At 40.7% G+C, this 26039-nt stretch overlaps 1 protein-coding gene across 1 annotated transcript in view; it reads left to right on the top strand.

Annotated features, from left to right (window-relative positions):
* The window catches only part of PSMB7 (proteasome 20S subunit beta 7), a 55277-nt gene that overhangs the window by 13144 nt on the left and 16094 nt on the right, over nucleotides 1-26039 (top strand). Inside the window, exon 6 of the mRNA XM_081588648.1 lies at nucleotides 13810-13868. Coding sequence (XP_081444774.1) covers nucleotides 13810-13868 — 59 coding nt within the window. The remainder of the gene's footprint in view (nucleotides 1-13809; nucleotides 13869-26039) is intronic.

Genomic DNA, 26039 nt, shown 5'->3' on the forward strand with positions numbered 1-26039 from the left:
CTGATTCTCTAACTTGGTGTGTATGTATGAAACCTAGCGTTAGAAACCTTAACAGCTGTTCATTGTTTGTGAACAGGTTATAGAACTCCTAGGGGAGAGTTGGTTTAGATTGTGTGTTCCGTTTGTGTGGCCCCAGTTGAGCTGTAAGAGAACAGTACAAAGCATTGCATATATGATAGGTCCTTTTTTTTTTAGCTTTGTATTATTTTAAATTTAAAGCTTATTTGGAGGTGTGTCTGTGCCAGTGTCTGCTGGTGCTGTCACATTATTTTTAGTTATAATTCCATGCAAGGGATGAGAAACCTGAAACTTAGATTTACTGACCTGCCCATTACCACCCTGCCTGGGAGCAGCAAAGCTGAGATTTGAACCCTTGTCCTTCAGCCCAGGCAAGCCTGAGCTCACCACAGCTTCTTTGATTTTATCATTTTACAGATGTTACTTCATTAAGCTATTAAGCCTTGCTTCTGAATACTAAAAATATTTACACAAATTCCCAGGGGCATTTATTTGTTTGGCATGTTTTTGACTGCTCTTTGTGAAGATTTTCTATCCTGCATATTAAAAACAGTATTTACTGAAACAGCTTTATAGTATCAAAGGAAACTTTTCAAAATTATACACAGTTCTACCACCCGAAGACAACATGAATTTTATATTTTGTTTCTCTCTAATCCAAGTCCATTGTGAAGAGCAGCCTTTTTATCAGAGAAGGTGAAATAAAATAACAGTTTTTGTGCTGTCCTGGTTTTGTCTTTGTCATTCTCCTCGTTTCTTTCAGCCATTGTTCACTTTTGAGCAGGGCTTGATGCCTCTTTCCCTGTGGTGGGAGCTGTGCTGGGCTGCCTTTCTTCCTGATGAAGGAGTTGTTCTGGCTTCCCATGGAGGTGGTTGTTGTTTTCCTTTCTTCTCTCTCTTTTTTTTTTTTTTGAGGGGATGGGGAGTTCGATATTGAGAGAGAACCCCAGAAATGCCAAAATGTGGTGGTTTTTGTCTTAATTCATGTGACTTACTTTGGGTGAGCTACAAAGCAAACCTCTAGCTACAGATGGAATAGAAGGCCCTCCTAACTGCAGTGTGCCCACTGAGTGTTAACATTCCTTGTGTGACTGAGGCTTTCCCTAAGCGTGCTGTACGTGAGAAAATGAATATTTCATGTAAATTCTCGTGTTTTAGTGAAATTACTGAGTTTTTTATTACGAGAAATAAAAATATAACTTTGCAATGGATCTTTTTTTTTTTTCTGAGTTATTTGACAGTAAGAGCTGGAAGCTACAAATTACCCATAAGACAGGGGTGTCTAAATTTTGTCTACCCATGGGCCTGTATTGGTGACTGGCCAGATGCCTGAAGGCTACTCTTAATTTACATGGAACAGAAGACACCTGTCTTATCTTGCGCGTCTCTTAACGTTCTGGCACAGCTCCTTGAGCATCCGGTCCAGGAGCCTCCTCACTGAGGGCTCGCCTTCCTGAGGGTTTGCTTAAGAGAAGAAGGCATCAAACACCTCATGGTGTGGCCCTTGGACAGCTTCTTTCCTAAAACCTATCTTGTGAAGAGGATGCTGACCATAATGATAGCTGCGTTCATCCGGCAGCTTTCCAGCTTGCAGTGCCAGCAGCTGCTGAGAGATCCTTTACTGGTTGAATCTTTGCACTGCTCTGAGGTGGTTGCCATCATCCCTGTCTTACGGATGAGGATATTGAGGCTCAGAGAGGTGTGCCGAGGTCACACAGCCTGGAGGTGGGTGATCTGGCTTGAGAACCCCAGGTCTCTGTGGCTTTTCCCCCTTGGCTTGGTTGTTGCTGAGTGGTATGTGGCATGTGGTTCAGGCCAAATGTGATTTGATCCATTCTCAACAAAAGAAGAAAGCACCCCTCAGGTTTCATTTAATTATTTTCTTCTTTAAGAACATAATTTGCAGGAGACTGAAGGTGATTGATTATGGGATTGTGGAAAACTGGGCAAGATTTTTTGACTTTATTAAGAAAGGGAAAAGGGTTTTGGTGTTTTTTTTTTATTGACAAAATGTGGGTTTTTTTAATTCTCAGATTAATTAGCTTATTCTTTTAACTTGCCAGCTTTTCTTTATTAAGCAAACTGAAGTAGTGTCAGGAGAAGCTTAGGGACCATCTTTTGCTATTAGTTTGGCAGTGCTCCTTGTAGCTGCATTGGCAGCATATATAAAATTTTTATTTTGCCCACTTATTCACATAGAGAATTAATATGAATGAAATTTAAAGCACGACATTCCTGGAAATGAGGCCCTTGGACAATTTAGGAATACTAACTTAAGGAATAAACATTGATATGCACCATTAGGGAAGGCTTTGGGTCACTGCCAGGGCCGTCCAGGTAAAATTCTCTCTCCAGATGAACTGGCTATACAATTTCCTAATTACTGGAATGTACCTCTTAAGTCCCAGTTTACAGAGCCCCCTAGCAATTAAAAAGTTCGGGACAGAGTAAACATACCAGATGTCTCACCTTGTGGGCAAAGAAGAGTCTTAGAATTAAGTTGGAACTTAGGAACATCAGTAGGGAATTCAGACGTGCCATTTTTCTCCATATTTTTACACTAAAATACAACTTTTGTGCAGGCATTTTATTACCTCCACATGACTCGATTTGAAAAAATTTCCTGTGCTATGTATATCAAACCAGTGCACTACAAGATGGCAAATATTTCTTCCACATTAATTTTCAACTCTGAAATCAGATGTGAACTCTGATTTAGCACTGTATTTAGTTCAGTGGCCCATGTAAAAGCCTTCTCAGAGGGCACATGCTTGACCAGAGCTAGTCATCTAACCTCTCTGAACCTCAAACCCCTCATTTCTAAAAAGAAGCTGGCTGACTTTTTTCCTTGATGTCACTGGATCACTGGGACGCTGCAGTATCACACGTGTGAACATGCTTTGTAAAGCACTGTGCTTTCCCTGCACATGTGCTGTAGCATCACTTTTAATTTTTCAAGGTAGGATGGGGTTGTGAAAAAGCTGGTCTTTGCAGTCAGACTGGGTTCAGATCCAAGGGCAACGTTTATTAGCTGTTTGAATATGAGCATTGATTTCTCCTTCAGGAAAATGGAGGTTCTAAGAGGTCTGTTCCATGGGAAATGTGTGAGGATTAAGCAAGATACCAAATGTAAAAATCTTTGTGTGTGGAACATCATTGATGTTTGGTGCATGGTGTTTTGATAATTTTAGTACTAACACATTCTCTGTGTGCAGTTCTGTGTACTAAGATTTTCCTGGCAGTTTTTCTTGCTTTGATTAAATAAGATGAATTTCAGAAGATTTAAAATGTGTGATGCATGGATTTTATGTCTTAAAGTTTATACCACTATGGGATGCCAGGAATTAAGTAACTGAGAACCAAAAGCCCATGAAAGTTGGATTATGCATCTTGATTCCTGGTTGTTGCAAAGGTGGTACTAAGCCAATAGATGGTGCCGTTATGTTAGGAAATGAGAAAATATTTACTTCTACAATTCACCATGTTGTTTCAGGGAGTGTAACAGAGCCAGTCCTTGCTGGTTCTTCATCTGTTCTAATTAGTGTGGACTTTGTTCTTGATTCTGTGTAAAAAATACTAAGTATTTATTTTTGTAGGTTAAGTAGTGAGGTATTGAATTAATATTAGGGTGCTCTTCCACCTGTTTTCTCCTGCTTTTGACATTTTACCACGAAATCTTTTCTAATTTGAATTTAGTCCGTAGTTTACAGCCAAAGAAAAGCCCTTTCCAGGAGTACGTTTCAGGAGTTAAATGCAGTGCGCACAGTTTTGAGACATTTGCTTTAAACCCTATTTCAGAGAGAGTGAGGTTAATTATTAACTAGTTCATCTTTACTTGCTCTTGTTTCAAAATTGGCCCTACTACAAAAAGTGCGTTCTTATTCTTGCTAATATAATGTAGTGCTTGGTCATCTTTATTTCTTTATTGGACAGACCAAGTGGAAAGTCATTTTATATATCAGAAGACTTTTTGTGTGGAGGTCATATAGCTAGAGATTTGCTGGTAACCAGATCTACCATTACTAGTTGTGTGGTTTTGGTTAGGTTCCTTTACTTCTGTGATCTTAAATTTTTGTTTGTTTTTCATCTATAAAATGGAGATAATACAGGTGAATAAAGTGAAAAAATATATGCAACAGTGCTTTTGCACATTTTTCCCAGTAAATAAGATTTATTATTTGTGCAATGCTCTGTGGACAAGATAAACTTCTACTTACACTTAAGACTAAGTGTGTTTTTATAAATTATTAAACTCTGTGGTCCTTTGTCCTTGACGGTCCTGAGGGACAGGGAACTTGGAAGAAGCCTGCAAAGGGATTAACTTGCAATTTGGGAAGCTGTTTTGAAATGTGGACCGGCGTAAAGGTGCCTTTGAAGGCCTGTCAGCTCCGACTGCCTCAAACGCCCATAGCAGGAGAGGGAAGTGCGCGCCTGCTGGTGCTGAGGGGGAGCTTGTTTCCTGGCAGGGCCTGATGAGGGTGGGGGCCTGATTAGGAGAGGCAGTATAATTTTAAGGTGATTTTCATCTTCCATCTTATCCTTGCAACATAGGGTTAGTTGACGCCTCCGTTTGAGTGGTCTGGCCTCAACACCTTGTGGTATTTCACTGAAATACATTAGTAAAACACAACCTTCACTTTCTAGGCCTGAATGCCCCAAATGTTAGTCTTTGCTTAAGAATAAGTGTTTATAACCTGTCAGGTCAATGAAACATTGGCAATTGCAGTTATAAGAAAAATCCCTGTTCCCTTTAAGTGGTGTTTAAAATGATCTACTTAGAATAAAATTTAACTCCTTTTTGACTACATTTCATTTAGAAAAGGAACTGCATTTCTTGAGAAATTACTTTCACAGTGAAAATGTAGTTGGATGCTTTAAAATCTATCTCCTAGCATATTAAATGCAATATATATATATATATATTTTTTATTCATTGAGGATAAAAGATAGACTCTGACATTGAGGTACATTTGCTGATGAAAAGGAAGCATTCTTTCCCCTCACGAGGGGTTTAAATGTAATACTCAGTGCTTACTCAGGAGTGAAAACATCAAATTAAACTGTTTATGCTGACAAAGGACGATTCTGGATTTCCGCAACCCATGCAAGATTGTCTGATTGCTTGGCCTGCCTCTCCACGAAGCTTTTGGCCAAGACTTATAATGAAATGCATGCATACAATTAAACCATTTCAAGTCAGTGTCTGAGTTTTCCCAGGCGCTGAGAGGAGTTCCACTGCTCTCTAGTGGCTGAATGTGTTCTCCTAGCACCATCATTGCTTTACTTTCACAAGTCAGCTCTTCACACTTTGTCAGTGTTGGCCTCCAGAGCAGGCACCAACGCCAGGAGATCGGGCCTTGTAGACCAAAACAGGGTGAAAAATGATCCCAGTCCATGGGTCTGTGAAAGCACCAAATTTTGTCCAGGATGAGTGGCCAGTTGACTAACAATGAGCAGGTGTGAGTAAGCGCTCTGTCAGGGAGAGCTGACAGTGATGGATGAGAAAGTTCTCTGCATTGCTCCTTTATTGCTGCACACGTCTTACACCCTGGCAGGCCACAGTGGCAAACAGGTCCTTGGGTGCTTAAAATGGACCACTTCTTAGCAAAAGGAGCAACTTTCTTCCTGAAAAGATCTGGTTAAATTGATTTGGGGGGAAAGCAGTAGAAATCCATTTCCTGCTCCTCTCAGAACTTCATGGGAAGAAATTTTAAAGACCTTCATTTCTATTAAAGCTGCCAACCCTGAGACTTGTTGAGAATGATTGTCTAAAAGAGCCCCTAGAGGACAGGAACCTTGTCCTAGAATATTTGTAATAGCTAGCTCTTGTACTGAGCTTTCTACTGTGTGCCAGGCATCCTGTCTTACACGTGCCATCTCATTCAGATCTCAGCCAACCTACGAGGAAGACACATTCTGTCATCCTCCCCTTTGTGTTGGGGAGGCAGCCAGGGCAGTAGGGCTGCTGTGCTGTCATTTCTGGGGCATCAGTCACCTAGTCTTGATGAGGTGGTGCCTCCTGGAGCAGGTTGGCAGCCTTGCAGGGCTTGGAGGGCCTCAGTGAGGTGCTGGGGGAAAGCAGGGAGGAAGCACAGAGCTGTGCACGTCCTGTGCGTCTGTGTATCCTAGAGCCTGCTGCCCAGTGGGCACCTGGTATGGTTGGTTTGAAACAATGAGTGGGGAGTTTCACCTTATGAAAAGTGGATGGGCTAGAGCCACCAGTGAAAGTTGCTCAGTCGTGTCTGACTCTTTGCAACCCCATGGACTATACAGTTCATGAAATTCTCCAGGCCAGAATACTGGAGTGGGTAGCCTTTCCCTTCTCCAGAGGATCTTCCCAATCCAGGGATCTAACCCAGGTCTCCTGCATTGCAGGCAGATTCTTTACCAGCTGAGCCACAAGGGAGAGCCACCAGACCTAGGTTTGAATCTCGGCTACCCTTACTGCCTTTAAATTAGCTGAGCCTCAGTTTCCTTGTTTGTAAAATGAGGAATTACCTGTACCACATGAGTTTATAGAGTCAGGGACTGAAAAGCCCTTGGTAATTATTTTCTCTTCCCCAGTGTGAGAATTTATGAGCCTAGACATGATTAGAAAAAGCAGATTTCTACCTGCCGACTTTCTGAGGGTTTGACTTGAGAGAGCCAGGTTTTAGAAAATTATTTGTCTTTTGTAGTTTCTTCAGCATGTCTAATAAAATAGATTCTACAATTGCTGGGTTTGATTTTGTACTTTTAGTTAACCCTGACATGTATAAAAGTAAAATTTCATGTTTTTTTTAATCCCACTGTCCTTAAGCCATATTAATGTGGATGTTCTTTAAATATATAGAACAGGTAAAAGCAGTATCTCAGTAAAATTTTCTTGATGCATTTTGAGTTTTGTCCTGAGATGGATTGTTCTCTTAGAAACAGGTTCAAATTGAACTACTAAAGTAATGCTGATAAACTAAGATCAGAAACACCCTCAGAGGGTTTACAAAATGGAGAGTAACTTCACTGTTTTATTTAATTTTTTTGAATGGGGCTGTTTAAAAATAAATACTTCGGTACTTGAGTAGTATTGGTAAATAGTGAATGGCATCTGTTTAATCATTTAAAACATTTAACTAAAATCCCAGTCTCATTTGAATTTCCAAGCAAAACACAAATTAACTGTATCCAGATTTGTGTTAATTGTTCTGCTGAAATCTAAGCAAAAAGTTAGAAAGCATGATTTTGGGGCTAAGGGAGTTAAGATAACTAGAGCTGTTTTCATGCTTACTTGCTAATCTTAATTTCAGGCATTTGGGTTTGCAGTCTGAGAGACAGCATGGGGAACAGAAGCTGTGTTGGACACTTTAGATTCAGATGATTGGGCTCATGTTCCCAGATTTGCTAATCATCTGCTGTGTGATCTGGGCAAGTTCCTTGTCTCCAGGATTCAGTTTTCCTTTCTGTGAAACGGGTCTGCACCTACCTGCCATGTCTGAGGAGCATAAAAAACTCTTGTGACTGCTTTGACGTTTAATAAACACCAAGTTGACTATATCTGTTGTGGTCCATTTAGTAAGTTGGTTGTGGCATGGCAGACTTCTGGATAAGTGAGGTCTGGCTTGGTGCTGGTATGCTCAGAGGACTTCATTGTTAAGATGATTTTACCTCTCTAAAAGATGTTGGTGCCTGTCCTAAGGAAGCCCTCCTAAGGACTGGTAGAGAGACATGATGTATTTATTTATCTGTGACAGTTGATTGCTGTTGTTCATTGGGACTGTTGATTCCTGCGTGGGTTGACCTACAGGCCCCTCTATGCAGATTTCAGGACGAAGCTGCCTGCTGCTGCTGCTGCTGCTACACAGCAGGACTGTGACAGCTGGCAAGGTCTTGATCTTATGGGATATCTTTTTTCATCCCTTCATGGTGTCGAATTCTTCAAGTGTTTATCTTAAAAAATTGTAAGTAATATATTGTCTTTGAAGGAAAATAAGAAAATGCAAGTAAGCAAAAAGAATATAGCGCCACTCAGAAATAAACATAATTTAAAAAACTTTTCTTCCACGTGGTATAATATGTATTGTATAAGCATATCTGTTAATTTTGCTTCAGAAATGTTTTTCCCTCAGTAATATTGTATTATGGACATTGCCAAAAATTATTATTGTATTTAATCACCATGTATATGAATTTGTTTGTTTTCCCTATCGTGGTTGTTGGTGCTGGACCTTTACATTTACCTCCAGCCTTTGTTGTTATTTGTTTTTTGTCTTCTAAACTGTGATCAAAGTGTCATTTGGGTTGTCACTATTTCTTTTGGATATCTCTCTAGCAGTAGAATTGCTGGTTTGGTGGGTACCTGTAGCTCTGTGCTTTCTGATTGATGCTTCTAAATTGTGGGTTAAAAAAGTCCGTTTGTGCTTCTACAAGAATATGTTAGATTGCCCTTTCTACTGCATCTTTGTCAGCACTGGGGATTATTCTTTCTAATGCTTGCTAATCTGGAAGTCAAAAAAAGAGGCTATTTAGTTTCTATTTGTATTTATTTCTTTGATGATTAGTGAACTTGAGCAGTATCTCTAAATGTGTATAGACCTCTTTTTTTCGTCTTTGTAAACTGCTGTGTCATTTTCTCTGTTGGTTTATTGATAGTATTTATCTCTGAACTCTTTAATTTTTAATGCCCTATGTGTTGCACATATCTCTGAGTTTCAGGACTTATATTTTACATTGTTTACAGATGCTAGTCTTTTTTTCTTTAAAGCCAGTGGCCTAAATATTATTCATAAAATAGATACTTCATTTTGAAAGAGTGGCTGGAGATGTGGCCCTTGTGGCGTTTGTGCCTGAGCCCCCTTTTCCTGGAGGTCTGCGTCTGGGTGCCCCAGGGAGTCATCTGGAAGGTCTGTGGGTGCGTCAAGCCCTGGCAGAGGTGGGGAGCAGACCGTGCTTTCCAGGGCATCTCTTGAATTCTTCTGATGAACACCAGAGCCAGACAGCCAGGGTAAGACAGTGCACACCCAGGTGGCCGCAGTGGATCTGGCATTGCAGAGCCAGCCGTCTTTGTTCTCCGTGGACGACCGGGTGGCGTTGTGTACCCTGACCTCCATTCCGGTCTCTCCCTACGGTTGGCTGCCGAGTGGTTTGGGAGGTGGTGGTTGAGCGGGTGGGTGTGTGTGGATGGCGTGGAAGAGCTTGGGAAAGGACAGTGGATGCAGAGGTAAGTCAGTAACTAGGTGGCCATCTCAGCATTGTGCACACCCTCTCTAAATGCCCGTCCCTGAATTGGACCTCGTTTTTCTGATTTTTTAAAGAGCTTTGTTCTGGAAGCAACACTAGCCACTCACTAGTAACACTAGTAACTGTGGGTGGGCTGACAAAGGCAGACTTGGTGGAGGTTGCTAAGGAGCAGCTACCTGGAAACTACCGAGGAGACAGAGCTGGAGACAGAGCTCCGGTGGAAGAAGGCAGAAATCCAGGGAGGGCATTTCTCTCCTGTGAATATCATAGAGCTCAGACCTGACTGGGACGTATAATAGGACATGGTTTTGTGGGTTTAAAGCATTTTTTTCCCTTTGAAAATTGACTTGCTTTACATTTGAATTTGTCTTATGCTCATTTTAGTGTGGTAAATTAGGTAATAAATGTTCCTTTTCACTTTATCAAGACATTTACTGCTGTAGTCACTCTTTCAGGGCCCGCTATTTCCCCAGCTCCCCCATTTGAACAGTTGTACTGAAATCAGCCCAGCCTAATTCAGCAATTTTTTTTTTTTTTTAGTGCTCACTGTGTGCCAGGGAGTGCTAGGTCTAGGGGATGCAGCTCTGAGGGATGGACAAGTTGGCAAAGATGAAAGTGATCAACTCTCACCGGGTGTGGAGCTGAGGAAAGGCTCCTGGGAAAGAGTCCTCTCTCAGCTGAGGCTGGATGGGTGTCTCCGAGTTCTGTGGACTGTGAGGGGGCAGAGCGAGAAGCCTGTGTCAGACGTAGAGTTGAAGTGGTCTGGACGTTTAGGAAATTATTGTCAGCTTGGTGTTGGTGGGGTGTCAAGTGTGTGTGGATGTTGGGGAGGTGGGGGTGGCCGAAGGAGCCAGAGACCTGGTCATGGAAGGTCATGTGTGTCTGCTTTGAACCGTGTTGTGGCCCGTAGAACTTTCTGTTTGAGAGAATGACATAGGGTCACACCTGAGACAGGGTCCTGGCCTGGGGCTGTTAGTCCTGTGATCCCAGACAGGAAGCTTTATCACTTCACTGGGTTGTTATGAGGATGACAAAATGACAACGTAGGATGTGTGACCCATGGCGGGCGCTCAGGCAGAAGGCTCTTGTTTCCTCTCCTTGGCTGCCTCCTCTCTCCTGTTAGAGGAGTTGAGGGCAGGCCTCTCGTCCCTTGCTCCTAGAGCCCATCCTGCATTTGTGGAAAGCATAGGCCCTCTGACATCAGTTTCCTTCACCTGACAACGCCTGCTGTCTAAAGCAGCGGCCCCTGTACTTGGTTCACTGTCCCCTGGCTTTGCTGCTTATTTATTCGTTGATGGGAAACCAGGCCGTTCTGAGTAATTGTCTAAGGTGGCCTTGCGTTTGGAGTAAAAAAATGAGAGGATTTTTCCTTCAGAGGGATTTTGCCTTGATTTTGGGTATGAGAGTAAGAGGTTAGTAGGTTGATGCTGAAGTAATTGGAATGTCTACAGACATTATAATAGTTTATAGGAAAAATGGGATAAAATATTTAAACATTTTGTGAGTCAGATGGCTGCCATATTAACATGAAATTTGTCATGATGGTTTATTGTATATAGTTTTAAGTGGCGTTGAAATAAAATCTGGGAAACTTGAATGAAATTATATTTAAAAAGACAAGTCTCATTGAGTTTACCATCTTTTTTCTTTTTAATGGCCTGCTTCTTGTTCCTTCCCCTGGATGCATTGCCTTGAAATTATGTGAGGATTTGCATGTTGTTCTCTTGCCATTTTGGGTGATTGCAGTCACATTTGAAATTCTGTCTTCTTTCTTCTGCATAGCAGACACACATTCAGAGTTTCCTAGAAACCTGTTGACCAAGTCAGTGCACTACATTTCCTAGCACTTCTGTGTATTTCTGAAAAGGGGGCGCCAAAGTCCTCCTTTCTAAAATACTAGGAGTAGGAGCTAATTTGCAAGTGATTTAGAAATTGTTTTTAGTGTTGAATTTCCCTTTCTTTTCAGATATATTTGGAGTCTGCTTATCTTTGCTCTCAGAGGAAACAGCATCAGGTGGTTTATCAAGCTCTTGTTTTCCTGAAAACTTCTCAACTCTGTGCACATGTGTGTGTCACCTGTGTGTGTGTGTGTGTGTTGGGGAGTGTGATATAAATGGGGAAGCAGAAGTACAATGTAGTAAGGATCCCCGTGTCCCTTCTATGTTTACCCTTCTACACCTTCCAGCTCTAAAAATCACGGTCTCTGATAATGTGAGAAGCATCAACTACATTGATAGACATTTTCTTTTCTATGAATTTAGACTTAGTATGTACTTCCACTTAGAGACATTTTGTCTTCAGTGCTGTTTCTCATGAAAAAAAAAAAAGCTTTTGATAAAGGAAGAATTATTATATTGGGAGGGAAATATTTTTCATATCTTAAAATTTTAGATGATGCTAAGCAGAAGGAAATATATGTGCTCAGGAAAAGTAAGAGTAAAATTAATTTACTGTGACACTGTCAAATAGAGGGTGGCCCAGGAGAAAATACAGAGCTTGTAGCCTTTAGGGAAAGCTGCCTTTAAGGTAAGTTGAGTTTGTCCTTTTACAGTAATTGATACAGTTTTCCACAAGCGTGTCAGCTCTTAGCAAACGGCCATCCTCCCCTGTCTTTTTCCAACATGTGTTTCTGGCCTCTGGTGCATGTGTCCTTGGGCTCTTTGCGGAGATATTCTTGGACAAGGCTGGAAAAGAAGTATTTTTTTTTCCTGTGGTTTCCTTATTTGCAGTTTTCTTGTTTCTTCGTGATAGTTGTCGTTTGTTTTCCACACAAAACAAGCTTGTTTTTTACTGTGGAGTTCGAGATTGGTTCTCACTCATGCCTTAAAACAGAAACTTAGGTTACTTTCCCCCCTTGATGCTTGAAACTCAGAGTAAATGTGTACATCTTAAAGCACTGGTGGACTTTGACTCTGTTCCCAGGGTTTCCAGGACACATATACTATGAAAGTACAAGGCTTGATTTTGGTAAATTTGTGTAGATACATCTAGTTTTATTTGGGCACACTAGTTTTATATCTGTTTAATTCCTGTTTCCTTTCCAAAGGGCTTTTAATATCTTTTTAGGTTCCTTTTTTTTTTCGTTCTTGAGGAGAAAAAAATTGTAAGAGGGGAAATGGGGTTGCCTTTTGCTCCCAAAGCCTAAATGAATAGTCATTGCCTGTAATGCCGTCTACACTCGTCGCTTCCCACTGCTTCAGATGTGATGTATCCGGTGCTGTGAAGGTAATGATCCTCAACCGCAGCAATATTCCCTAACAGGAGCATCTGTCATATTCATCGGGATTACCATGTTCATTGATTTGTGTCTGTAAATCTGCTGTTTCTACCCTTTAAATTTGATCTATAATTGGACCTCCTTAAATGGTTCAGATAAGCTAGTCTGTATTTTCTCAATGCAGCGATGCTGTCAGCTTCTCCTTTTTCATTATACATTCAGCAGACTTGATAAAATCAGCAGGACATCTCATTTGAAACTGTTTAATCGCTGCCTTTTTCCTTTGCTAAACCATTGAGGTGGTCAAGCGGTGTACACAAATCATTTTAAATAGAAAATATGGTTTTCTCTGTGACCCAGCTAAATAGATAGTGTTATGCAAAACAAGTTAAAAAGTAATAAATGCCAAAAAATCTTCTAATTGGAGTAAAAAATTGTGGGCAACTCTATCCTCTCTCCAAAAGTAGTGTATCCTGAAATATTGCCAGAACCCTGTAAAGACAAGATGATGGTTTTCTAAAGATTCTCTGGTTTCTGAACAAAGCAGGTTTAAATTTTCCAGTGGTGCTGAGCTGCCTTTTGCATCCCTTCAAAGGGAGCCCATCCTTATTTGTAATGCCTTTACATCCTGCTTTTGTAGGGAGAAATTTGCTATCTGTTAATATCTATGCAACATAACCTTTCAGCCATTTGGTATTGTGATAATAAATTTTTGTTTCTTTGTCATTTTGTCTACTCAGCTATTACTCTTCAAAGTACAAACTAAAAATAATAGCTCTAAATAAATGCCACATAATAAAGTGTTTTACAGATGTAGCTGGAATAACCTGGTGGCTGCAACATGCAGTCCTATTACCATTGCTGGTGCTGTAGTTTCTTCCCTGTGTGTCAGGGTAACTCTACTAGGGCCGGCTCATTAAAACAGTCTCTTCTTTCTAACTGGCTTGGTATTTAGCACTATACCCAGCAGCCTGCCAAAGCACAGTTGTGGAGCACAAAGAGTCACAGCACAGGATACATGAAATTATGTGGCATTCACTTTTTTGAACAAATGCAAATTATCCATAACCTCATTTTCTTACTTCAGGACTTTCTGTGAATAATTTACAGTTACTTCTGTGAGTAGGTTAGAAGTGGGGCCAGTTGCAGGTTTACCTGAGATGGTGGTAAGTGAGACCCCAGGCTTTTGAAGAGCAGTGTTTGCCTGACTTTTGTGGCCCTGTCATATTAATGTTTATACTGTGCTTGAACGTGACATTGGGTGTGTTTTGCCATTTTCGCTGCCCTACGGTAAACTTGAAATGGAGAAGCTGAGAGTTGGTAAATATGCTAAATAAACATGCATCTTTTCTTTCCTATAGGTTCTGGCTCCTTGGCAGCAATGGCCGTGTTTGAAGATAAATTTAGGCCAGACATGGAGGTATGTAAGTCCCTACAGTTCTGTTCTCTTTCTTATATGTTGGACATTTACAAATTGATCGCTGATTCCTCCAAAGTTTGAACAGCACTGCTGCTGTTAGTTAGAATGCTCTTTGGCACAGGTACTGTGTTTGCTTAGAAGACTGGTTACTCGGGCCACTTTGGAGTGGCCCTGCCGTGCCCTCCCTCGGGCTCGGGGAGGCTGCACTGTTGAGTTTTTTCCACTGGCCTTTGAGCTGTCTGGGCATCTTCTTGATTGTAAATGTGTGGCAGTGTAGGATGTTTTCTTATGCACTATCACAGTGTCTCAAAATAACAGGTTTTCTCACTAAGAATAGAGAAACTATGTATATCTGTACATCCTGTCACACACACCTGGCCTGAAAATGGGGGCGGTTTGAAAAACCCCCTAGAATGTTCTGCATCTGGCAGAGGATGGGGACAGTACCCTGTATGTAGGGTCTATTCTCAGAGCGTAGTATGTCTCATGTCTCACATATAAAGAGATCCTTTTATTTTCTTGGGTGATGGGGAGGGTGATATCTTCTGAATGACATTCCACCTGTGCCTGCTTTAATGGTAGATGTACCCCCCACTCAGCAGCACCCCCAGATCTCCAGGAACAAGCCACCGGTCTTTCACTGTCAGTTTTGAGGGAGTGTTCCATGTGCCTGGATACTTTGTGGTCCCACATTACTCCTCTGCGGTGCTTTATCCTCGCTGCTGAACCAGCTCGCAGCCACGTTACATTCTGAAGGCAACCCTCATTATCTGCCCTTGGTTTTTTGATAGCTGTTAAATTTTTTCATGGAGAGTATCAACTTGTTTTCAACAATTATTAGGCTGTTTTATGAGTGGTTTACCCTGTTCCTTAATGTGTAGGTTTCTGCTGTTCCTGCCTTGGCAGTAGTGTTTTGTGTAGGCACCAGAGGGTGTTTCTGGGAATTACTTTTCGACACTGCTTTTTGCCTAATCATCTTTGGAGAAGATTGCATGTTTAAAAAATTTTGTCCTTCTCTAGCTCATTGTCATCAGTGTCGAGTATCCTTGGAGCCCTCATCTCAGGTTTGGGCCACATGCCAGGAGAGCAGAGGATGTAGGGCCGTGGATGCTGCCCAGCCAGGACAGGGTCTCCTGCCAGAAGCTGCTAACCACACCCTTGGTGTATTGAGGAGAGCACACATAAGTGACGTGGTCACTAATGGCTGGTTTTCTTTCCTTCCTTGGATATCTGCAGGAATTAAAGCATGTGATTAAAGGTAGAATTCAGCTAGGCATTTTGTTCTAGAAACAATAGTCTTGCTCCAATTAAGAATAGTAAACAGGTCTAGGTATCAACTCTAAATGAGATTAGAATTCCTTTCTCATTTCTCAATGTGAACATTTATTCCCATATCAGCATTATTTTCTGTTTGGGGTTCTTAAGTACAGAGGAAAAATAAGGTATACTCGGTCACTTAAAAAGAAAAGAAAAAATGATCTCCTAGGCTTCAAACTAAAGGAGAGGAATTCCTGTCTCCACAAATTCGTTAGAATTAGCACAGGTTCAGGGAGAAAGACTCGGATGATTTTCATTTAGAAAGTCACCTCAGTAATGTAAAGCCCTCCTTTAAACCACATTAATCTTTTCAAATGTTCTTGAAAGCTGTGTCTTTTTCCAATTGACTGGGACTTCCATATGTTAAAGAGAAATGAGAACTGCAGAAAAAGTTGAAAGCGTGAAGTATATTAAAAGTGACTTTAACACTCTGCTAAAGTAATTTTATATCATTTATTTAGAGTTTGGATTTGAAGTAATTCAAAGGCCATGAATATAATATTTCTGTGAAGGGAAATGTGAATCATCCCTTCAATAAAATTTCTGATATTATCAATCTGAAGAGTGTTTCTGAGATCAATTTTATCTGTAGTTCAGACCACTTCTGTATTAGCTATGAGACTTTGAAACAGGTTGACCAAGTTCCCATTTCATATTGTTAATTAAATTTACTGTTTCAAGTGAGTGGTTTTTATTCCCTGAAGTTGTTGGAACTTGACACAGACCAACAGTCAACAAAAACCGCTTTTATTAAGAAGGTAGTAATACTTGCTTCTCCAGTGAAGTGAGTTTAAAAGTAAATAGAAGGCAGAGACAATAATGTACTTAATAAATCTAAAAGGATGTTAATAGAAACTGAAATTATTGTGAAGACCAAGCAACTAACTCTGGTCATTCTGCTTTCTTTTGGTGAAGATTAAGTGATGTGGTTTCAGTGGAAGCTGAGACTGCTTACAAAGGTTGAGAGGACCCTGTTATAGTGACTTTGTTGTGAAAGAGAGTCGGCCAGGGTGTCATTCCTGGCTCTGTATTTGCATAGAACTCGTGGAAACGTTTGGTTTCAAATTTCCAAACTTTTTATTTTCCTTCTTTCCAGGGAGGGTTTCTTTCTGTGGCAAGAAGCCCTCCATAACTTTTCTTTCTTGCCTGTTTTGAGACTGCAGGGTTGGATGACTAAGTCTGCTTATTTCCCTTCAGTAGGGGAAAGGATTCTGGATATGTCTCAAACAGAAACCCAGGAGAGTGTTTCTGCCTCTCAAGTCTTGCATGGATTGCCAGGACAGTAACTGCTGCTAACTTCACAGAGAATTGTGTTGGGAGGGGTCACTTTTAGGCTATCATAATTACTAGTTGTTTGCCAAACAGTGATTTTTAGGCCAAACTCATGAAACAAACTCTTGGCTTTATTGTTAAAACAAATTAGAAAGAGCCCATAGTCTTTTTTTTTTTTTTTTAATTTAAGCTACAGACCTGTGCCTTGGACAGTGCTGGGTCTAGACTGTAATACTTATGGACTGGAAGTTCCTCTTTCCTTAAAAACTTTTAACATTTTCTCATTGTCTTCAGCTGCACGGTCTGGTACGGTAGCCACCAACCACACGTGGCTGTTGAACACTTGAGGGTAGTTCGTCTGGACAAAGAGGTGCTGCAAGTAGAAAACACAGCCCCGATTTCAGAGACTTGGAACAAAAAATTTTAAAATATATCTTGTTAGTAATATGGTTACATGTTGAAACAATACTATTTTAAGTATATTGGGCTAAGTAAAAATATCAATTTTTTTCACCTATTTTTACTTTTTTAAATGTAGCTACTAGAAAATTTTAAACTACATATATGATTGACATATTTCCATTGGACAGGGCTGGTCTTCAACTTGTCATTTGCACATTGCATTTAAGAGTTCTGCCATGTCTGGGTGCCACCTGTACTGTTAAGTTCTCTTGAAAATTTTCTTTTTCATCAGCTCACTATTCTATAAATTGAGTTATCATTTACACATAAGAAAACGCACAGAGATGAAGTATGCAGTATGATAGATGTTGGCATTTGTAATTATCCAAGTAACCATCAGTCAGATCAAGACAGTGCATTTCCTTTGCTGCAGAGGTGCTCCTTTCCTGTCAGTTCCCTTTTCTCGCTTCCCTCCAGCCACTCTAGTTCACCTTTTTAATTTAAATTTATTTTTAAAATACAATTTATATCCATGAAATCCTGGGTTTGATGTGCTGGTTATTTTTCCCCCCAAGACACATGAAAATGAGTGCATACTATTAATATAAATAAAAAATGTATTCATGTATCACCATCATGAGTAAGCCCAGGGGTATGAATATTAAACTTTAGGAAACACAAGTCTGCATTCCTGCTCCACTTCAGCCCTTCTCACCTGCCTGCTCGTCTTTAAATACAGTGTGGACTTGCTTGCGGACGACTCCTCTCTGCTGGTGTCTGCCAGCCGTGCTCTCACCTGTTTCCTCGTTTGTTTGTGTTCCTGGGCTGCATGGTACATACCCATCCCATTGTTTTATGGTTGTTTTCAGGGGCATCTCCCGTACTGACCGAGAAAGGGAAACCCTTGAGGGCAGGGTCATTAAATCATCTCTCTTCTTCAGCTCCTTATGTTCAGTACACATTTGTAGAGTCGAGACAGGATAACCTGGAGCTAAGGCCAAGTCTGAGTCATCAGAAACCACCTGGAAAATGGAGGGGACTTTTTCTTCTTCCCATCTGGAAAGTGCTGAACCTTTGTGGGTTGTTTTTTTTTTTTTTTGAGATAACGGAGGAAGATAACTAGTATATTTTTCAAGTAATGCATAGTATTGAGGGTAGAGTCAACAAAGCAGACACCCCGTTAAGTACACAGGCGAGATGAAGATGGGGCAAAGGGCAAATGATCATTGGGAAATTACAGGCCAGAACAGTGAAGCCCAGCTGAGATTCATAAACGCCTAGGATGGGCCTCTGCTGTTAGAAGTAATCTGAACTAATGACTTTTCTCGGGCAGGAGCCCTGACTCAAGGTTTTAGAGAAACTTCTGATAATTGTGTGCATTTAAGGCCCATGAAAAACCTTTTGAGGTTCTTGTCCAGTTGTGGCCCTGACACTGCCTTTCCTGGTCTTGAGATGCTCGTCGTCTTGTTTTTCTGCTTGCTGTTAGCCTGCAAGTTCTCTGAGGGCAGGAGCTGTGCTTACCGTTTTCTGTTTCCTCACGCATAGAACCGTAACTGATGGGTAGTAGGTAGTCTGCCAGTATTTGTCGAATGAGTGGGTAAAAAGGCATCAGAAGCAGCTTTACTTAGGAGGTCCCAGATTTACCTTCCTTTGAAACAGTTTGACACTTCACCTTTAGTGTTACCAGACTGATAAAAATGAAGGCATTACAAAATTATATATTACTGCTGACAAACCTCATGCTTTGTTTTTATCAGCAAATGGGCTTATTCAGATATTGTACCTGTGTATTACTTATGTATTAGTGGGTCAGTTGTATTAGAGTGTAAGTAATTTAAGTAATGATGCATTCCGTGGAGCCATTGCCATAGGATTTTTCCCCCCTATTGTTAAGGCTGGCATAAGAACTGAGCCCCTTATCCTGGTTATTATCCACAGGCTGACTAGACAGGAAATTAGTGATAAACACTGGCCTTCTGAGTCCACTTTCCAGTTAAGTATAAGGAATTTGATCACTGTACCTGGAAATATGAGGTTGGCTTCTTGTGAATCTGTGTCTTGAAAATTGCTAAAATAAAAAATTTTATTTTAGGGTGGGGAAAGAATTAAGGAAATGAATCTGATAACTTAGGTTCATTTTCCTTCCATCCTGTTTCTTTGTAAGAAGGGATGTTTTCATTTTGCCCAGTGAGAAATTTAAACTCTTGAAGATTATAATTCATTAAAATGGGTAGAAGATGAATATTTAGTCTGTCAAGATCAATACTGTCCCCTCTTTGCGCTAATTGTCAGAAAGCGAGCTTGGGCCGCTGAAGGGTAGTGGTGGTGCGGCAGGACCCTCACATCACAGGGAGACGATTCAAAGGCAAACTGTCCTGCACCCTCTGGTATCGACTTGCAAATTAGCATCTGGAATCTAATTAAACAAGCTTAATGAAAGTAGCAGCTGAATGCTGCTGGAAAAGACAATCAGCTTTTTTCCCCCTCTCTGATACATATTCTGTACTATTGAAGTTGGTCACCAAACACATCATGTGAGCACAGTTAAAAAAAATTAGCATTTATTTGAAGAATAGAAACTGTTTTTCATTCTGTTATGCATTTGGCATGCTCCGGCGTCCCATGAGAGCTGTGCCACAGCAGATAGTGCACAATATTTATAAATCCGTGACAGGCAATAATAGCAACTTGAAAAATTCTTTTGCTAGAATCTCAAGTTGAGAGCTGCCAAAAGCTGAGAGGATCAGATCTGCAGTGGCAGCTGCTGTGCCCTACAGTTAGAATTCTAGACTTTGAAGATGCTCAACTTAAAGAAATGAAGACTGCAGGCTTAGCCAATTTTTGCAGGTTTCTAGAGCTCTGGCTCTCTGCCTTTTGAAGATGAGTTGCTGAAGCTTCTACCACTGCCTGAGGCGTGCTAACACCAGCAGGATCTTTTTTTTTCCTCCAGTCTTAGTGTGTCTTCAGTTTTAAGTAGCACATGCTTAGTCAGTGCCAACTGTGATGGTGCTTTCTCTGGTCGCAATACCGAGGGATAAGCTCTTACCCTGTACCCTTCAGAGGGAGGCTGCGAAGATAGATGGTGACGTATACAAGTGCCACTTCAGCCGTCTGATTTATGGAGTCATATTTCATCACTCGGCAAGCGCTGGCCTCTGGAGAAGCCCTTGTAGATTGCTAAAGATGTGAGCTGCTATCGCCCTAAAGGCTTGTGGTTACCTCACAAACGTGATGCCAAACACCTAGCTATGGAGGAAACAAAATTAATCTGCCATTGCAGGCAGCTATAGATCCACTTTAATGAAAGAGTTGATACCAACATAGTATTCTGATAGCAAACTGTAGAAGTAAATGCTTTTTTTGTGTGTTTAAGTCTAATAGTAGAAAGACACCGAAGTTTCGGATTTGTTTGTATCTTGCAGATGGACAGTAGTGTAAGAAAGCTGCATTATTTTGATTTAAAAAAAAAAATCTGTTCAGTTTGACACATAGACTGGTCCCGAAGGGAAACACAGAGCATGAGTTCGGTGTGGTCGCGTGGAAGGGCTCACGGAAGCTTGGGGGCTGGAGGAGGGGGCCGTGAGTGTGTTTCCGCTGTACTCACCGTGTGACTCTGGGCAAGCCACGGCCGACGCTCTCTATCCAGACGTTAGGGACCCAGAGACCTGTCTGTGGGTTGCTGTCGGGGTTAGATGTGGTGTGTAAAACACTTGAGATGATGGCTCACACAAAATTGGCTCTAAAATATGGCAGCTGCTTCTATTTTTTCTTTCTTTCTTTTTTTTAGAGTAATTCAGTAGTAGGATACAAACATCACATAGCAATGACTAACATGATTATTTGTACTCATGTCAGGCTTGATGATTTATAACATGGTGTAGATAGATGTGATTCTTCTTTTTCATCTGAAAGCTTAAAATCGGAGCCAGGCCTAGCTAGTGGTCATATGGCAGTAGAAGAAGCCTCTTTAACACATAACACAGGCTGTGGAAGTGTTCACCTTTTTGCTATGGGGAGAAGGTATTGAAAACACAGCAGTCATAGTAGCTGATGCTTTTTGAGTGCTTATGCTGTGCCATGCTCTTTCTAACAGCTTTCTCTGCATTGTCTCATTTACTTTTCAGCAATTGGGTGGGGTGTGTACTTTGCTATCCCTGTTTTGTTGAGAAGAAAAATAGGGTGTAGGGAGGTGAACTATCTCACCGGAAGTCCCATAGCTGGGCGGTGACAGAATCATGGTTTGAACCCTGGTCAGTCTGGCCCTCCAGTGAGATCGGTCCCCATGCTCTTCTGCCTCTTTGTAGGCCTGTAATTCTTTGACAACAGAGTGGGGGAGACATCTTATTCCAGGTGAGCTGAGGTGTGGGCCGCTTGGACTATTCCTTTTCTCTGATGAGGTCTTGTGAAGACGGCAGGAAGCCAGATGAGTGTCATAGGAGGTGTATTAACCTCTTTCGTGAGCTCAGCGAGTGGAAGGACCCCAGGGATAGAAAGAGACAAAGTTAGAAATACAGAGATACTGGGAAATATAAGTAAGTCATTTGGCTGTGGAAGATTTTTTTTCTCTTTGAGTTTATCAGAATTTATTTTCACCTTTTAGTTGTTCTCTCCTGGAAATATCCTGAGATTATTTTTTTCCCCAAAGTTTTCAAGTATTTACAGAGGAGCTGTTTTTCTCTATATAGCTAATGTTCAGATGGCATAGTCTTCTTCAGATTTAGTAATGAGACCAAAAAGCCTTTAAATATTGGTGAATGGCATTTGTCCATTTGAGGCAAATCATGAATAGCTTGAACCAAAAATATAAAAAATAAGCAAGACTCTCATATTTGAATAATGAGGTGTTCTTTTTACCCCAACTGCCAAAACTTTTTAATCTTCGTCAACAATTGTTCTGTCCTCCGTCTTATTTAGGTTGCATCTGTGCGACTCTGAGCTCAGGAGCCCTGACAAGCGGCATATGAATTCTGTATTCATTAGTGATCTTGATCCAAATGCCTCTGTCCCTGCCATGGGGGCTCAGGTGTGGAAGCTGCTGGCTAATCCCACCAGCTGACAGTCAGAGATTTAATGACTCCATAGGAAGGTGACCACTCGCTGGGAGGTTTGCTGGCTGAACCCACACAGCAGACAATGGAGATCAAGGAAGACCATCAGTGTTTAGCCGAAGCACCTTCCTGTGTGACTTGAACCCTGCTAGCATCAAACAGAGTTTTAAGTAAATGCAGAATTAAAAAAGAAAAAATACACTGACCCTTGATAGCTATCATAAACAATGATTTTTTTGGGGGGGGTCTGTATTGATATTGCTGATGTTTAAGACTGTTTTGCTTTTAGCAGTTTAATAGGTGTCAGCTTGATAAGCTGTACTTGACTCACTTTTCCAGGTTTTTAGATTTTAAGGTTTTGTTTGTCTGGGTACTGCTGTATCTGTTTAGGTGTCTTCTGTATCTGGGGGAAAAAAAATACTTAAAGCCAGAATTCTTTCTTACAAGATGTACCTAAGAATCTATGCTGACATTTTTGTCTCTTGTGATCTCTGTCTGTAAAAAAATTACCATCAGAATGTGAGTTCTTTGATTGATGGGTGACATGTCACTAGTGTTTTGACTTTTTGTTTTTAGGTTCTCTAGTCTAAAAATGTTGGATGCCTTATTATTTTAATAACAGCTTCATTGAGATAATATTTTCATGCATGCAATTCACCTACCATAAGTGTACAATTTAGTGGTGTTTATGTTCACAGAGTTGTACAGCTATCACCATAATCAATTTTAGAACAATTTCATCAGCCTCAAAAGAAATGCCATATTCATTAGCAGCCACTCCCCATTTCCCCTCAGCCTTCCCAGCCCTAGGTAACAGCTAACCTACTTTCTGTCTCCACAGACGTGCATATTCTGGACATTTCCTATAATAGGAATCATTCAGTATGTCTTATGACTGGCTTCTTTAACTTAAAGTACTTTTGTAGTATTTTATCTTGGTAGCATGGATTGATACTTCATTCTTTTTTGTGGTTGAATAGTATTCCGTTATATGGCTATATCACATTTTATTTACCCATTCATTAGTTAATGGATATTTGGATTGTTTTCACTTTCTGGTCATTAAGAATAGTGCTGGTATGAACATTTGTGTACAAGTTCTTGTGTGGGCATATATTGTCATTTCTCTTGATCTATACCTAACAGTAGAATAGCTGAGTCATGTGGTAACTCTTCTGTGTTTAACCTTTTGAGCCAGACTGTTTTGCAGTGTGGCTGGGTTAGCAGTGTGTAAAGATTTTAGTTTCTGGACATCCTTGCCAACATTTATTATTTGGCTTTTTGATTATAGCCATCCTGGTGGGTGTGAGTTGGTGTCTCATTGTTTTGATGGATTCCTTATTGGTTAATAACTAATGCAGCTATGGAAATGTTGAAATGTAACTATTGAAACACTTGACACGCTTCTTTATGCACTGGATTTGGGTAATAATTGGGATGGTTATATATTTGTTTAACTATTGAAAGTTCCCTTTTAGAGGCTTTCTTTCCCTGAGACTGTTTCTGTCGTTTGCTTTTGGTCATAATTCCTGCTTATTGGTTTTCCTTAAAACCTGAAGCGTTAGACATAGTAAATCGTGTCTTTGTTATTAGATCAAAAATATATTAATTTTCCCCAGTAGTTTTCTCTCATTGTATTTAATGTGAAAGAAAAAAAGTTTTAAGAGATGTTAGAATCTGAAGATACAATCCCTGGGGCCCTGTATAGAATTATTTGTAGTAGAGTTAAACACTTAATTTTAGAAATGAATAGATTTAAAGTTGGCCTTACGGTTCAGTGATTGATTTGGAGAATTACTGTTGAAACCTTTGGGATAAATAATGAGGCACTGTTTGTTGATGGTTTAAGCTTCTCACCAGAATCAGGTATTTTGAGTTGATCCCTTTCTAAAAAGTGAGTTTGTTTTCCTGAATTTGAGCCCCCTGGTGGGCCAGCTTTGGAGAGGCAAGAGAGGGCTCCTTTGAATCGTCTTGCTCACATTTTCATTGTGTGGTGTTCTGCAAGGCACGTGGAAGTTTTCTTTGGTCTTTCACATGATGATTCAAGAGCAGGGCTTTGCTCCTCACCATGCAGAGTTTGGGAGAAGGGAATGGCAACCCACTCCAGTACTCTTGCCTGGAGAATTCCATGGACAGATCTGGCAGGCTACGGCCCACGGGGTCGCAGAGTCGGACACGACGGAGCGACTTTCACGCACACACACACACGCGCGCGCGCGCAGAGTTTGGAGTGTTACTGGCACACATGGCTCCTCTGCCTTTGATTCTCTAGGATTCCTTCTTCCTTGATTTAGAAACGGCCCCTGGGCTGTGCTGCTGCTGCTGCTGCTAAGTCGCTTCAGTCGTGTCCAACTCTGCGACCCCATAGACGGCAGCCCACCAGAATCCCCTGTCCCTGGGATTCTCCAGGCAAGAACACTGGAGTGGGTTTCCGTTTCCTTCTCCAGTGCATGAAAGGGAAAAGTGAAAGTGAAGTCGCTCAGTCGTGTCCGACTCTTGCGACCCCATGGACTGCAGCCTACCAGGCTCCTCCATCCATGGGATTTTCCAGGCAAGAGTGCTGGAGTAGGGTGCCATTGCCTTCTCTCCTGGGCTATGAGTCCTGCTCAATAAAGCATCAGTAAATTCTGAAATTCTTTCAGTCCTTTCAGTTTAATCTCTTTCTTAAAATAATATATAGATTCATAAAGTTCTTGAAATGAGAATAGGATGCAGTAAAACACAGAAAATTAGAGAGAGAGAGAAATGGCCACTTGGGGCCAGGCCTCGGGAATTCAGGAGTCAACAAGTCTTAGGGAAGTGACCCTGTGTAAAATTTGAAGGTCTTCATTTCTAATTCTTTGGAGAGTAATGAAAACACTGCAGATGGTGTACTTCCATAGTTACTGACTTTCAGAATTCATTGTTGATTTTTCCACCAAAAATATTTCTGTGTAAAAATTTTTCCATGTCTTCTACTCTGCTGTATATACACTGAATTTCGTTTTCTTAAATAATCAATAATATGTAATCAATCCAGTGCTAATTGGATACCAGCTGAATGCATACACTTGGTGCTATAGTCCAGAAGTTATATTGAAAGAGGCCGTTCTGTATGATGGTGGAAACTCTTTAAACAGCTATTGGCAAAGTATATTGAAAACAAGGGATTAGTTTACTTGGTAGTAGATAGGTAGTTATTTATGATGCATTTCTTTGGAGCAGGTGTTCCATTTGAGATGTTTTCACTTTACATACTTCCTGTAACTGTGCAAGGTGGGGAAAATATACTATATAGGAGAAATATTTCACAAAGTGTGTTGCTTGCTACACCTGTGGCAAAGACAGAATGTAACTTCTCTGTGACCAGAGTCTCTTGAATCGGAGAGAGACAAGAGCCAAGGGAATGTTGAATAGAAATTAATGTTTGGTGACTTTCAACTACGCAGGTGGAATTAAAAGGAAGATGTTATTGCTTATATATTCGGCCTCATGGTATCAAAGAGAAAATGGACTTCTTTACCCATCTCTTTATCAAGTTGAATTGCCTTTGCTGACTTGGATCTCAGGGATATAATTTACAGTACTAAAAATGCTCCCTTTATGTGGGTCGTCTCTTTCTCTTACTTAAGCCAAGCCAGGATTTGGAATGTCACAGCTCCTTGGGAAAAGACATAAAAGAAGCTCTTTTATTTCTTATTGATTTCATTCCATTCTAGAAATCTTACTTTGTAAAAATTTTGAATCATAAAGGAGAAGATGCGAACGCACACCTTCCACTTCTCCTGGTTGTGTTTCACTGTCAGAAGTGAAGCTCTGTGTCACAAATCCGAGAGGTCATCTGTGGCGGAGGCTTGCAAGCTCTTGAACAATGGATTTCTACTTTTCTTGTGTACAGGTTAGAGAAATATAAGAAATGAAATATAGGCCTGAGTGTTACTAGATGGTAGCTTAGAATCTTATAAGTTTTGCCTTGGCAGGTAATTTGGCATAAATTGTTAATGTAAATCTGGGTTAGTGGTGAAGACGTTATTTTAGTAAAAAAGATAAACTGCTGATTAATTCAGCATAGAACTCAATTACAAATTGAAAGTGTCTCTGCGGGACTCCTGGACCCTAAAGACAGCAGATGTTGAATTGATACTCCAGCATA

The sequence above is a fragment of the Giraffa tippelskirchi genome, chromosome 4 (genome assembly GCF_054371585.1).
Source record: "Giraffa tippelskirchi isolate mGirTip1 chromosome 4, T2T-mGirTip1v1.2.pri, whole genome shotgun sequence".
In the NCBI taxonomy this organism is placed as follows: Eukaryota; Metazoa; Chordata; class Mammalia; order Artiodactyla; family Giraffidae; genus Giraffa; species Giraffa tippelskirchi.